This window comes from Sinocyclocheilus rhinocerous, unplaced genomic scaffold, assembly GCF_001515625.1.
Source record: "Sinocyclocheilus rhinocerous isolate Xijiao unplaced genomic scaffold, SAMN03320098_v1.1 scaffold3116, whole genome shotgun sequence".
Lineage (NCBI taxonomy): Eukaryota > Metazoa > Chordata > Actinopteri > Cypriniformes > Cyprinidae > Sinocyclocheilus > Sinocyclocheilus rhinocerous.
In genome coordinates, this window is record NW_015626391.1 from 59,194 (window position 1) to 72,745 (window position 13,552).

At 33.5% G+C, this 13,552-nt stretch overlaps 2 protein-coding genes across 2 annotated transcripts in view; both read left to right on the plus strand.

Moving 5' to 3' along the window:
• The first annotated feature begins 5,164 nt into the window (after window positions 1-5,164).
• Window positions 5,165-7,239, plus strand: LOC107714031 (cytosolic phospholipase A2 gamma-like). Its single transcript, XM_016519721.1, has 4 exons — window positions 5,165-5,191; window positions 5,894-5,919; window positions 6,865-6,985; window positions 7,078-7,239. Exons 2-4 carry the CDS (start codon window positions 5,894-5,896, stop codon window positions 7,231-7,233), a joined length of 303 nt encoding a protein of 100 aa, XP_016375207.1. The 5' UTR covers window positions 5,165-5,191; the 3' UTR covers window positions 7,234-7,239.
• A 1,079-nt stretch (window positions 7,240-8,318) lies between these two features.
• Window positions 8,319-13,552, plus strand: part of LOC107714044 (cytosolic phospholipase A2 gamma-like) — a 7,116-nt gene continuing 1,882 nt past the window's right edge. Inside the window, exons 1-11 of the mRNA XM_016519742.1 lie at window positions 8,319-8,382; window positions 9,289-9,375; window positions 9,455-9,595; window positions 10,521-10,607; window positions 10,687-10,827; window positions 10,992-11,057; window positions 11,156-11,215; window positions 11,952-12,077; window positions 12,539-12,682; window positions 12,814-12,891; window positions 12,965-13,119. Of these exons, the coding sequence (XP_016375228.1) occupies window positions 8,319-8,382; window positions 9,289-9,375; window positions 9,455-9,595; window positions 10,521-10,607; window positions 10,687-10,827; window positions 10,992-11,057; window positions 11,156-11,215; window positions 11,952-12,077; window positions 12,539-12,682; window positions 12,814-12,891; window positions 12,965-13,119 (1,149 nt within the window). The remainder of the gene's footprint in view (window positions 8,383-9,288; window positions 9,376-9,454; window positions 9,596-10,520; window positions 10,608-10,686; window positions 10,828-10,991; window positions 11,058-11,155; window positions 11,216-11,951; window positions 12,078-12,538; window positions 12,683-12,813; window positions 12,892-12,964; window positions 13,120-13,552) is intronic.

Here is a 13,552-nt window from a genome sequence, read left to right on the forward strand (position 1 = left end):
TAATCACTCTTGTAGGGCTACATGAAGAGATTTCCCAGCATTTTTTGAACACTGACCAGTTGCAAATGTGATATTTATTTACAGCAATTCAATAGTAAGAAGCTAATATTGTGGTATATATTAGACACAATATTGTCGTGTATATATTAGACATGATTTTGCTAAATTGTGTACGTGAAAATATTACCTATAAACAGCTCTGGGAGGAGCTGAGTAAATTGTCTCACGTCACACAACAGCAGATTCGACTAGGAGCAGCCACATTTCAGATATCTTAAAATATAATTGTGACTAGTCGAAACGGAATTAGAGATATCTCTAATTACCTTTGCGTATGTGTGACGCATCTATTGAAGATATCTATGACGTCATTACAGATATCTTAAATGGAGTTTTGACTAGTCATAAAGTATTTAGAGATATCTCTAATCCGATTTCTTACTAGTGCAATTATAATTGCAGATATCTCTAATTGTCATTGTGACTAGTCGAATTATAATTATGACTCGTCAAAATACAATTGTTCCTATCTTAAATTATATTTATGGATAGTCAAAACAAACATTTAAATGCTAAAACGGCTTGCGATAATGTGACACTCTAATAAAGGACAGAATTGTTGTAGGCATTCGCGACTACGCACTCAGGGCCAGGCTGCTGAGAGAAAATGATTTAGACTTGCATAAAGCCATTCAAATGTGCCACGTTGCCGAGGCGAGCCGCACGCAGCTCTCTCAAATTCAAGTACAGCACACGCAGAAGTTCACGCAGTGAGACAAACGCGAACAAGACACGGAACACAATCCAACGATCCAGTCAGGTCACATTTCATAGTCGTAATAGCATTGTAGATATCTCGAATGTATATTATGACTAGTCATAATCACATTGTAGATATCTTAATTCCAATTAACGACGAGTCAAAATTGCAGAATAGATATCTGGAATTGGCTAGTGACTAGTCAAAACTAAATTATGACTAGTACATCAAGAAGTATTTAATGCTAAAACGGCTTGTAGCGAGGGGTATCTCCATTATTCCCCCCCCGGCCCCGTAAGTCCTGCCCTGCTGGTGTGCATCTTGTGACAAAACAAGGGCACTGACATATTTCAAGATCAATCAGTGCAAGTTTCTTTCAGTTGAAACAGCTCAGACTTACATTTTAGTCGGGGACTAGGCTTAAGCCTTGTCTGTGAAACCGGGGGTTTATGTTTTACTACCAAATTATATGTAATATATAAGTATGATTAATATTTAACTGACACTGCAAAGGTTTCCGCGACCTCTCGCGAGATCTCGGCAAAAAGTCTCTTTTATTTCCAGAACATGATGCATGATGGGATACACTTGGCCTCGTATTCTGCTCCGGAGCGGTATTCAAGATAGTATGGATTTTGTGTGTGTTGAGGGAACTGTGCTTTGTTGTTTTTAAGACCCTGGACAGTCTTGCGCACACACTTCCTGTTGTGTGCACGCGCTCTCAAGTGGCCAAGACCACAAGTGTGGGTATTTGGACAGGCCCTAACTTGAAGGCATCCGCCTACTTGTGGCATAAGCTCCTCCCACTTTCGCGAAAGTGACATCAAATGACCACAAGAGGGCGCCAAAATCTTCTCTGCTTGGACACCACAGATTAATTAATTAATTCATCTATTTGTCATGTTCAATGAAATATATAATGAAGTAACAATTTTAAAAAGTTAATGAAAGTAAAACATTTATAAATACATGTAAAAATATATTTTTGGAGAACAGATAAAATGAAAAGAATATATAATGGATTATCAAATTAAAGCAGAATATAAACAAAACGCATTAATATATTAGCAATAAATGTTTTAATATAATTGTATACATATATTATAACTGATTTACGAATGTAATGTTTAGTAATTGCATTTAGTGTGTGTTCAGTGTTTCAAATTATTGAAATATCATTTAAATAAATATATAATTTATTACATGTCCACCGTAGAGATACTCACCGTATTTATAATGAACCCATCATATTTAAATTATGATATATTAATAATATTATATACTGAAACATCTTATTTATTGTTACTACTGTAAAGCCATATTAAATTATTATGGGATCTCATTCAAGCAGTATACGAAGCTTTCAGAATCTTTCTGTTGTTGTTGTTTTGTATTTTTAAAAAGAACATTTTAATGTAATACTTAAGTGCATATTTTGAATATTATTAAATACAAAATAAACAGAAAATGGTACAATCGTTGCTGATGTTGTTGTTGTTTTGAACAGGTAGCTTAAATGAAGATATTACAGAAAACATTACTTTTATTATTTCTTCTCCCACAAAATGTGTTGCTCCATCAATGTTCACTAAGAATATTGTATATTTTAATAACAAAAAATAATAATAATCAGGGAAAAAATAGATTTTGTTGGAAAAATGAAAGAAAATAGAGAGAGTGTGTTTGTTTTCTAAAAAATCAAACGTGGCTGAAGAAACAACGTATTCACATATCCACATATAATAGCATTATATAATATTAATATTCTATAGTACTTTATTTTCTTACATTATTCGTATTTTCTTTACATTTATTCCTCTGCTGTCAGTTGAATTCTCTTTAACATGGGTATTTTTGTGATTGTGAAATAAAAGTCAAGTCAAGTCAAGTCACCTTTATTTATATAGCGCTTTTAACAATACAGATTGTGTCAAAGCAACTGAACAGCATTAATTAGGAAAATAGTGTGTCAATAATGCAAAATGATAATAGTAAACACTCATTTTTCAGTTAAAGGCAGTTCATCATTGAATTCAGTGATGTCATCATCAGTTCAGTTTAAATAGTATCTTTGCAATCAAGTCAACAATAACGCTGGAAATGAAGTGTCCCCAACTAAGCAAGCCAGAGCCGACAGCGGCAAGGAACCAAAACTCCATCGGTGACAGAATGGAGAAAAAAACTTGGGAGAAACCAGGCTCAGTCGGGGAGCAGTTCAATTAAAGGGCTGCAGCAAAGTCACATTGTGCAGAAGACTCATCTGGTTCCTGTGGTCTTGTCCCGGTGGTCGTCTGAGACAAGGTCATTACAGGGGATCTGTATCTGGGGCTCATCTAGTTGTCCTGGTCTCCGCTGTCTTTCAGGGCTGTAGAGGTCCTCTCTAGGTGCTGATCCACCATCTGGTCTGAATACGTACTGGATCCGGGTGACTGCAGTGACCATCTGATCTGGATACAGACTGGATCTGGTGGCAACGGTGACCTCGGAATAAAAACTCTAAGACTATGTGCCATATTTCTAGAGAGAAGAGCGAAAAGCTTTGCATTATCATCATCACACTCTGTTGGGAAATCTGACAACAAGATTCACAACATCTCACACAATTCACAGCACTGCTCCCCAAAAAAGGTCACTTATTTTACAGTTTTTGACAACTATTATCGTTTTAACCACCTTCAACAAAACTTAGAACACTGTGAACAAAAGTTTGGAATATTTAAGGTGTTTTAATATTTTTGAATTAAGTCTCTTCTGCTCAGCAAGGCTGCATTTATTTGATGAAATAGTATTATAAAATGTATTCTATTCTAATATTGTAAACTGTAATTGATTGCTGTGATCAAAGCTGAATTTTCAGCATCATTACTCTTCAGTATCACATGGTTTTTCAGAAATCATTCTAATATTATATTAACAAAAAAATTAACATTTGTGCTGCTTAATGTTTTTTTGAGGAAACTGTGATACATTTGATCATTTTAATACGTCCTTGCTGAATAAAAGTATTAATTTCTAACTTATCCCAAACGTTTGACTGGTAGTCTATACTTCTACACAAAAGACCTAAAGTCTTTAACCCTGAGCACACTCTGGGATTGTGTAACAAAACCACATCTGCAGAGAACAGATCATGCGACTGATAGAGAGATAAAGCTGTATTATAATCACCGAGATTGGGAGGTGTTACTGTAACACATGTTTCAACATCTGTAACATCTCACCTTTCATCCGAGCAACAGCAGACGTGTTACAAACCAAAACCTGTGCTGAGAGCATTCTGTGAGGCAGAATAAAGCAGAGCCGATCAAACTGAGTTTTAAAACATTTAGTTGTATTATTTTACATTTACTTTGTCTTATCTTCTGAAAAATGTTGTTTATGCTTAAAACAAGAAACAATATCTGTCAGTGGGATCAGAACTCACTTCATTTTCCAAAAAAAAAAAAAAACATCTTAAGTTATGTTGCTACCCAAGTAAATGCATCCCAATTTAAGTGTTTATATATTTGCACTGAAAAACAAGACAAAAATACTGAGGAAGAGAATCTTTTTTTTTTTTTGCAGTTTATTTTTTATCTGTATGTTTCACTTACATAGTGAAACTATGATATTTTTGTAACATTGACACATTAATTAGTAGTTTCTGGTCATTTTCAGTTGCAAATAATCAACACTTAATGCATTGTTAATATGCGTGTTAATATGGCTCACACTGATTGTGTTAAAATTCTGCACGTTTTGATGCATATTTGTATTCAATTTTAACATTTAATGTTATTTTTTACTTGAAATAAATGACGTTTTTAAAGTTTATAGTTAAAAGCCAACTTCATATTTGTGTTTTTGTAATGACATGAAACATCACAATGGGTGATTTATTAAATTCTATTAAAAAAAAGGAAAAAGAAAATGGAAACATTTGTTATTGTAATTGTTTTACCTGTTTTGTGATGTGGCCTTCATTTAACATCAAGACAAATGCTGAAAAACTCTGAGACATATAGTAAAAGTGTCTGGAGTATAAATGATAATGATAATGCAAAAATGCAAAAGAAACGGGATGAAATATAACTTAACCTGTGCAAGATTTGATCTGTGTTTTTCTGCAAACATGCATGAAAAGACAATCTATGAATGTGTTCAGTGAGAGCCTGTGACACATTTTTAACACTTATTTTTCAACACAAACCTTTCATTTTTAACCCTCACCCATACACACATCTGGTGGCTTGACCTTCAGTAATTCTTCTAGTTACAAGGAAATCACATGGAAGAAGATTTTGTGCTCTTGATTATATATGCTCATGTCCATCACCTCCACCCCCCATGATGATCTAGAGCCCTATAAGAGCATCTTCTGCTCGGTATGAGGCACAACGCCTGCTGTTATTATCGGTGAATCTCAGAATTTTACAAGACTAGGCAAGAACAGTAAGTGCATGTTTTAAAGCTTTTACAACAGGCAATTCAAAGTCTTCATGTCTTTATATTTATAAGTGACCACAGAAGTATGAATGACTTTAAGCTCTAATTAAAATGTGACTTGCAAACTAGTGAAAACTACACTAGCAACTGCACTTCAAAAGTTTGGAATAATTAAGATTTTTTTTGAAAAAGTCTCTTCTGCTCATCAAGGCAGCATTTATTTGATCAAAAATACAGTAAAAACTGTAATATTGTGTAATATTATTACAATTTGAAACAGCTGTTTTCTATGTGAATATATTGTAAAATATAATTTATTTCTGTGATGCGCAGCTGTATTTTCAGCATCATTACTCCAGTCTTCAGTGTCACATGATCTTCAGAAATCATTCTAATATGCATATTTGCTGCTCAAGAAACATTTCTGATAATTTTTTCTTATTATTTTTTATGATTACAAACCGTCATATACTATTCATCTATTCATCAAATAATCATGAAAAAAAAAATTTCAAAAAAATTTTCAAAAAAAAAAATGAAACAGCAATAACAATTCATAAAATGATTATGAATAGAAATTATAATAATTTCAATACTGTGATATAATAATATTACTGTGATTTTTACTAAATATATATATATATATTAAAAAGATTTTCAAACTATAGATTTTAACTTTACTGTCAACTCTATTGTTTTTGTTTTTAGATGGGAACGTGCACATCTCTGGAAAGGTACGTAAGACCTGGGCTGCATTACTTTAAACAGAGTTCATACAAATACTGTTTAACGAAATTCCAGGACTGGAGGACTTTTCAAGCACTGTTTTTGGTTTTCAAGGACGACAATCAGAGCTCTCACTTCAATTCTAAAAAAGATAAATAGATAAAACTGTACAAATAATGTATAACACATGCAACATATTAAAAGGATGAGAATTTTAGCAGAGCTTTCAGTGCGCAGAAGAGCATGAACAAAGAGGTTATCAACGTCTTATATGATTTTTATTAAAAGATGCTTTAACAGAAGACTTAAAAACCCATTTAATTCTGTCCCAATTAAACAGTAATACTTCTTGCAATTAACGTTTTGCATTCAATAGGATTTTGTCTCACAGTTTTAATTATTTCATTTAGTTTTTAACTAAGAAACCCTTTTCTGTACAATGTAATTATGCATTCTCTTGCTTTGAAAAAATATTATTATTTAAAATAATATTATTTTAATAACTTTAAATAAATGTTATATTTAATATTATATTTTAATAATTTTAACTAACTAATAATTTAAAATAAAAAATCTATTTGATTTTAAAATAAATCAAAACTAAAATACTACAAATATTATAAAATTCTAAAATAAATTATTTTGTAACTTAAGATATGTATATTGTCTTTTAATAATTCAAGCACTTTCAAGTACCTCTTTATAAACATACTGTGGTTAATTGGGACATTTTTTGCAATTGAAATGACTGTCAAAAGGTGTCCCAGTTAACCTGAATTCACTCCTAAATTTCAGAAAATCAAATCAGTACTTCAAGCACCTTGAACAAAGCCTGTAAACTGGATCATTCTGGGAATAACTGATCACAAGACTAAATTGAACTCAAATGTAAACTCAAAAAATATATACTATAGCAGCTTGTGATGTTCAATTCAGTCTGTGTGTCTTTGCAGCCACAGCAGCGGTGAGGTGAGAATCAAACACTCTCTGAATAAGAATGAAGAGGCGTTTGTAGTCAAAAGAAGAAAAACTGTTCTAAAAAGCCTGCAGAAACTCAAGATACACTGCAGTAAGGTAAAATATCGTATACTCCTATGACTGCCATTCTCCAAATGGTGTTGTAGCTGATGAACAATGTTTTCAAAATCAAACCGTGTGCATTTCAGGATGCGGTGCCAAACATTGCATTACTGGGTTCTGGAGGAGGACAAAGAGCCATGGTGGGTTTGCTGGGATCCCTGGTTCAGCTTGATAAAGCGGGTCTTCTGGACTGCATCCTTTATCTGAGCGGAGTCTCTGGATCCACCTGGTACGAACCCTGAGAAACAACAAACGGTGAAGTCGATCAACACCCCAAAGCTTGACAGTCATTATTTCCTCTTCATTGGTCAACATTTTATTCCATAACGTTACGCAGTTTTGATGCTGTTTTATGTCTGATGATCGTGTTATAATACATGTGGAAGCATCTGTTGTTTCGGTTTCTTCTTCACTTGTGTTTTTTTTTGTGTGTGGAAATTCTGTACAGAAGATGTGTACTAGCGCCCCCTACCATATAACAATGAAAACACGGCCAAGAGACTCAGCGGTCCAGGAGTCAGATGGGGAGACGCATTTGCCAAACTGAAGAAATATTACTATGAGAAAGACATCTTCAGCTTGACTGACCTCTGGGCAGCGATCGTCGTCACAACATACGTCAAAGAGGTCTGTAACTACCCTTACCAAAAAGTAGTATACTTCAAGTTTATTTTAGTTAGTATACTTAAGTAAAGTTCAAGTATATTTTTAAGTATACGTTATGTAGTAAGTATACAAATATCAGTGTACTAGTAGTATACTTGTAAGTGTACTATTTCAATACTCCTTGGGACTAAATTGGCCCACTTTCTAGTATATAAAAGTATACTTTAAGTATAACAGTAGTAAACGTTGAGTACACAACTAGTTTACATCAAAAATTTTAGCTTGTACTGCAACTACACTAAAAGTGAACTTATATGAATACTGATAGTTTACTAATTAAATAATTGTAGCAGTTTTAGTACACCTTGAAGTATAGTCTCAGTAAACTGATAGCTTAGTAGTTTTATACTGCAAGTATACTCGTAAGTTTTCTTTAAATGAACTTTACATCATACTTTAAGTATACTACTAAGTCTTCTTTTTCGTAAGGGTATTCATAACACAGCCAGGGCTGCCACTCTTAAAAATAAAACGTCTTTACTGGAATTTATGTTTGCATGAAAAACCTTTAAAATCAATGGAATCTTTCCATTGCACTAAAGGTGGAAACATGTTCTTTAGATCATTAAATTGTTCTTAACACTAGGGGAAAAAATGGTTCTTTTTAAAAAGTGATCGCTGAAAGGTTATTTGGGGAACCAAAAATGATGGTTCTTATGGCATGGCTGTGACAAACACATGGAACCTTTATTTTTTTAGAGTGCAAATAGAGAAAATAAGTAGAGGTAGAAATTGCATTTCTAAATAAATTGCACAAATAACGTGAACATGAAATATTGATTTGAGTAAAATAAAGTCCCTCAAATTGAGATTGTGATTGAGTGGGTGACAGTTTACAGTTTGTTCTGCTGTATTTGTTGCTCTTGGCTTTTAAAAGGAAGAGTTTCAGCTTAAATATTATTTTAAACAGAAAACACAATTATCGTGGAAACGAGTTATGCAGTGGTCAAATTATAAAAAAACAAAAACAATATTGACATATTTCAGATTGTGCACTGCTGAAAAAAACAATAATCAAATAAGTACAGATATTATCAAATTCACAATAAAAAACTATATAAATTCATTATCATTATAACAATTTGAGTGAACAGTTAAAAGTTTTATAAGTATTAATTTAGGAAAATGCATCAGGGAAGAATTTTGAGCCCTTTATTGAACGTACCAATAGTAATTTACTTGAATTATTATGAAATGGTAATGAGAAAGACTTGAGCAAAATATTGGGGAAAAAATGACAAGAATAGTGTTACAGCATTGAATAGTTTTTACATGGCACTAATTATTTTAGTTAGAAATAATGTGTTTAATGCAAATGTTTAATGTTTTTGAAAGAAGTCTCTTCTGCTCATCAAGGCTGCATTTATTTGATCAAAAATACAGTAAAATCAGAAATATTGCAATTTAAAATTACTTTTAAATATAATTTATTCCTGCGATCAAAGCTGAATTTTCAGCATCATAACTCCAGTCTTCAGTGTCACATGATCTTCAGAAATCATTCTAATATGCTGATTTGCTGCTCAAGAAACATTTCTGATTAGTATCAATGTTGTGCTGCTTTAATTTAAAGTGAAATTGTCTAAAGAAATTGTCCCCAGGCTCCTCTACAACAATAACATAATGCTGAGTCACAGGTCAGCATAACAAGCACAAAAATGACCCGTTTCCCATCTACACAGTGATCGACAAGCAGTGCAAACAGAACAGAGAAGGAGGTCTGTATTTTTGTCTGAAACAGACAGAGAGTTATTGTGCTCGTGTCAGCTGTTATATGGTGGTGTTTTCTGTCTGCAGACCCCTGGTTTGAGATCAGTCCACATGAAGCAGGTTATTCTCTCATTGGAGCGTTTGTGAAAACGTCCAGCTTCGGCAGCCAGTTTGACGACGGCTGTAAGATCAAGGACCAGCCTGAAATGGACATGCTGTACCTGCAAGGTAACAAACTCTGTCACAGGAGAGTTTACTAATATTTGCGATATCAGCTTACACTGTACACCACTGAAGTCTGCTGACGTGAATTAGAGAATAGTCTAAAATAGACCAATAGATTCCTTATTGTTCCATTTATTTTAAACTTCCTGTTTGTTGATATCATGCAGCTCTGTGTGAGAGTTTCAGCTTAAATATTATTTTAAACAGAAAACACAATTATCGTGGAAACGAGTTATGCAGTGGTCAAATTATAAAAAAAAAAAAACAATATTGACATATTTCAGATTGTGCACTGCTGAAAAAAACAATAATGAAATAAGTACAGATATTATCAAATTCACAATAAAAAACTATATAAATTCATTATCATTATAACAATTTGAGTGAACAGTTAAAAGTTTTATAAGTATTAATTTAGGAAAATGCATCAGGGAAGAATTTTGAGCCCTTTATTGAACGTACCAATAGTAATTTACTTGAATTATTATGAAATGGTAATGAGAAAGACTTGAGCAAAATATTGGGGAAAAAATGACAAGAATAGTGTTACAGCATTGAATAGTTTTTACATGGCACTAATTATTTTAGTTAGAAATAATGTGTTTAATGCAAATGTTTAATGTTTTTGAAAGAAGTCTCTTCTGCTCATCAAGGCTGCATTTATTTGATCAAAAATACAGTAAAATCAGAAATATTGCAATTTAAAATTACTTTTAAATATAATTTATTCCTGCGATCAAAGCTGAATTTTCAGCATCATAACTCCAGTCTTCAGTGTCACATGATCTTCAGAAATCATTCTAATATGCTGATTTGCTGCTCAAGAAACATTTCTGATTAGTATCAATGTTGTGCTGCTTTAATTTAAAGTGAAATTGTCTAAAGAAATTGTCCCCAGGCTCCTCTACAACAATAACATAATGCTGAGTCACAGGTCAGCATAACAAGCACAAAAATGACCCGTTTCCCATCTACACAGTGATCGACAAGCAGTGCAAACAGAACAGAGAAGGAGGTCTGTATTTTTGTCTGAAACAGACAGAGAGTTATTGTGCTCGTGTCAGCTGTTATATGGTGGTGTTTTCTGTCTGCAGACCCCTGGTTTGAGATCAGTCCACATGAAGCAGGTTATTCTCTCATTGGAGCGTTTGTGAAAACGTCCAGCTTCGGCAGCCAGTTTGACGACGGCTGTAAGATCAAGGACCAGCCTGAAATGGACATGCTGTACCTGCAAGGTAACAAACTCTGTCACAGGAGAGTTTACTAATATTTGCGATATCAGCTTACACTGTACACCACTGAAGTCTGCTGACGTGAATTAGAGAATAGTCTAAAATAGACCAATAGATTCCTTATTGTTCCATTTATTTTAAACTTCCTGTTTGTTGATATCATGCAGCTCTGTGTGGCAGCGCTATAGCTGATATGGATGAGAACAAAAACTATATCTGGCAAACTATAAGAGGTGCAGTAGCATTTGTTCTGAAGAATCGGATTCTGTCTAAAGTTCACAGCCACTTCATTTTCACGTGAACTCTAATCACATTTGATTCCCCCCCCCAGGTTTATTTTCTAGAATTATATCTAGAATAGAAAATGGGATGATTGAGGGAATGGAGAAAGGTAAAGCATTTCTTATTGCTTTTATTTACTGATTTACTTTTATTCACAGAGACTGTTAATCTATCTTTCATATTTAAACAAATGGTCTTCTCATGTTACCCAATGGCAAACTAAATGCTAAACTCTATAAAGACCAAAATAAAACATGCATATGATGATTAAGATGATCTTTGATTTGATTTTAAAGACAGTGACCCATAGCACAGCTAGAATTAATACGTCACAAGAATGTTAAAATGATGTGCATATTTAAAGATTTGTATTATATGTAAGTGTAACATTTTATGCGAATTGTAAAACTTTTTTTTTTTTTGTAAAATACACATTACATACATCAATACATTGATATATGCTCAAAAAAGTCTATTTAATTTGTAAAGTACAACAAAATATTGCAAATCACATTCAAGCTTCAAACATAGACACAAAGGCATCTTACAAAAATTACAAATATTACATAAATATTATATAGTTAAGATAAATGTATTATTTAATAATCTATAAATATTTAAATATTTGCTCGTAAAGTATCCTTGTAAAACAACAAAATATTTAAAGTCACAATTTATAAAAATAACATTTAGAAATGTTACATAATTACATTTTGTATAATTAAATTACATAATGTAATTTTAGCTTCAAATCAAAGCATCTTTAATGGGTTTTGGTGAGAGAAAGTGATTGCAATGAAGGCCTTTTTCAGTATTGTTTGTTCAGTTTGTGTTTTCTTCAACAGATCCAAACTCGCCACCTGCAGACAAGTGTTCCCAGGTGCTCATGGATCTCGTGGTCATGAATCTCTCTGTTTTGAATGGCATTGATCCTTTTGATCTTCACGAATCCATACGAACAAATCTGAACGGTGAGCTTTTCCTAAAGTGTGCTAGAATTCATATAGAGGACGATATTTTGGACTATTTGTCACACTTAATCCAGTGAATATTTAGGGGTGGATAATAGGGGTATAACTGACAATGTAATGATACAGTGAGGTTAAACATCATAATTAATTTGTTCCATTTCATGCATTAAGTTGTCACAATGGGAACCTGCTCAGGGCCATGCACAGACCTTTTGATGGGCATGTGTTGAAACTGAAAAAGGACCCCCAATTTCATTAGCTAAATATCTGTAAAACATACATATATATATATATATGTAGCCTATGATACATAATGATATGTAATTATAACACTGGATTTTTTTTGTACAATTTAAGCAGGTAGCATGCATTAATATCTATTTTGGTAAAAAAAAAAAAAAAAAAAGAAATTAAAACAAGACAGTTTTTGTAATGTTCAGTAATGTTCCCCTCTTTTGCAGAGCTCACTGGAGGCAAAAGTCAGCATATTTTTCAAGTGGAAAAACTGAATCTCGCTGATAAAGAAGCTGCAAAACTGCACATGAGGAAGTATACCTTGGATATTTGTGCATGCTTGAGCGTTTCGTTTAGTTTCTGGCCATTCAGTACGTTGAACTGTCTCTAATATGTAGGCTTCTAGCCATTAAGCTTCCAGTCAGAATTTAAAAAGCCATCAAAATTCAAACCTTTTGAAGTTCCAAGAAGATTTATTCAGATGAGTGCGTTTGTATTATAGATGTTTGCTTCAGCATTTGTAAGTGTGCGGTTTGGAGGATCTGGGGCACGAAATATGACTTTCTCCACAACATGACAGGTAAGAACAGACTCGTTTGTTACCTGGCAATTAAATGCGAATAATAAACAGATTTCATGCTGTGATCCCACAGATAAAACAGTGCCTCGTGCTCTTCTGGAAAGTGAGACGAGAGACTATATAGACGCCGGAGTGTTGCTGAACTCACCCTACTTTTCAGTGCTGAGAGAAGAACGAGACATTGATCTCATCATTTCCCTGGATTTCAGCGACGACGATCCTTTCATGGTAATATACTCCTATAAAATTCTCTCTACAACAATGCAAACATATTCTCATAAAAGACGATTTTCCCCTAGAGATGTAAATTCTTTCATCATTTCTCCCCCTCATGTTGTTCATGTGTGACTTTCTTTAGATGGAGAGCTTGCTTCTTTTTTCTCATGACATTCATAGTGACCCCCAGAGGTCACACTAACCTAAATTCTATCAGGATGACTATCGTTAAAGATGACAGACAAATAGCTTACAGTTTGGATTGGCAGTATGGTTCTGTTCTGGGCAAGAACTCCCTGTGCATCCATGCAGCCTAGCATTGATAAGAGCAGGGAGAGCAGCGATAACCCCCCAAAACAAAACCATATGCAGATATCCACCAACACAAACTGAAAGCAAAATCTCAAAGCCTTAAGCAACAAGCATGTTGCCCTTAACCAATGAC

What these genes read in the sequence shown, in the direction of transcription:
- LOC107714031 (XM_016519721.1), top strand. Translation starts at nt 5,894, where the DNA reads ATGGGAACGTGCACATCTCTGGAAAG. An exon ending in ACGTGCACATCTCTGGAAAG is followed by an intron (nt 5,920 to 6,864) that starts GTACGTAAGACC and finishes GTGTCTTTGCAG; the next exon opens with CCACAGCAGCGGTGAGGTGA. An exon ending in TCAAGATACACTGCAGTAAG is followed by an intron (nt 6,986 to 7,077) that starts GTAAAATATCGT and finishes TGTGCATTTCAG; the next exon opens with GATGCGGTGCCAAACATTGC.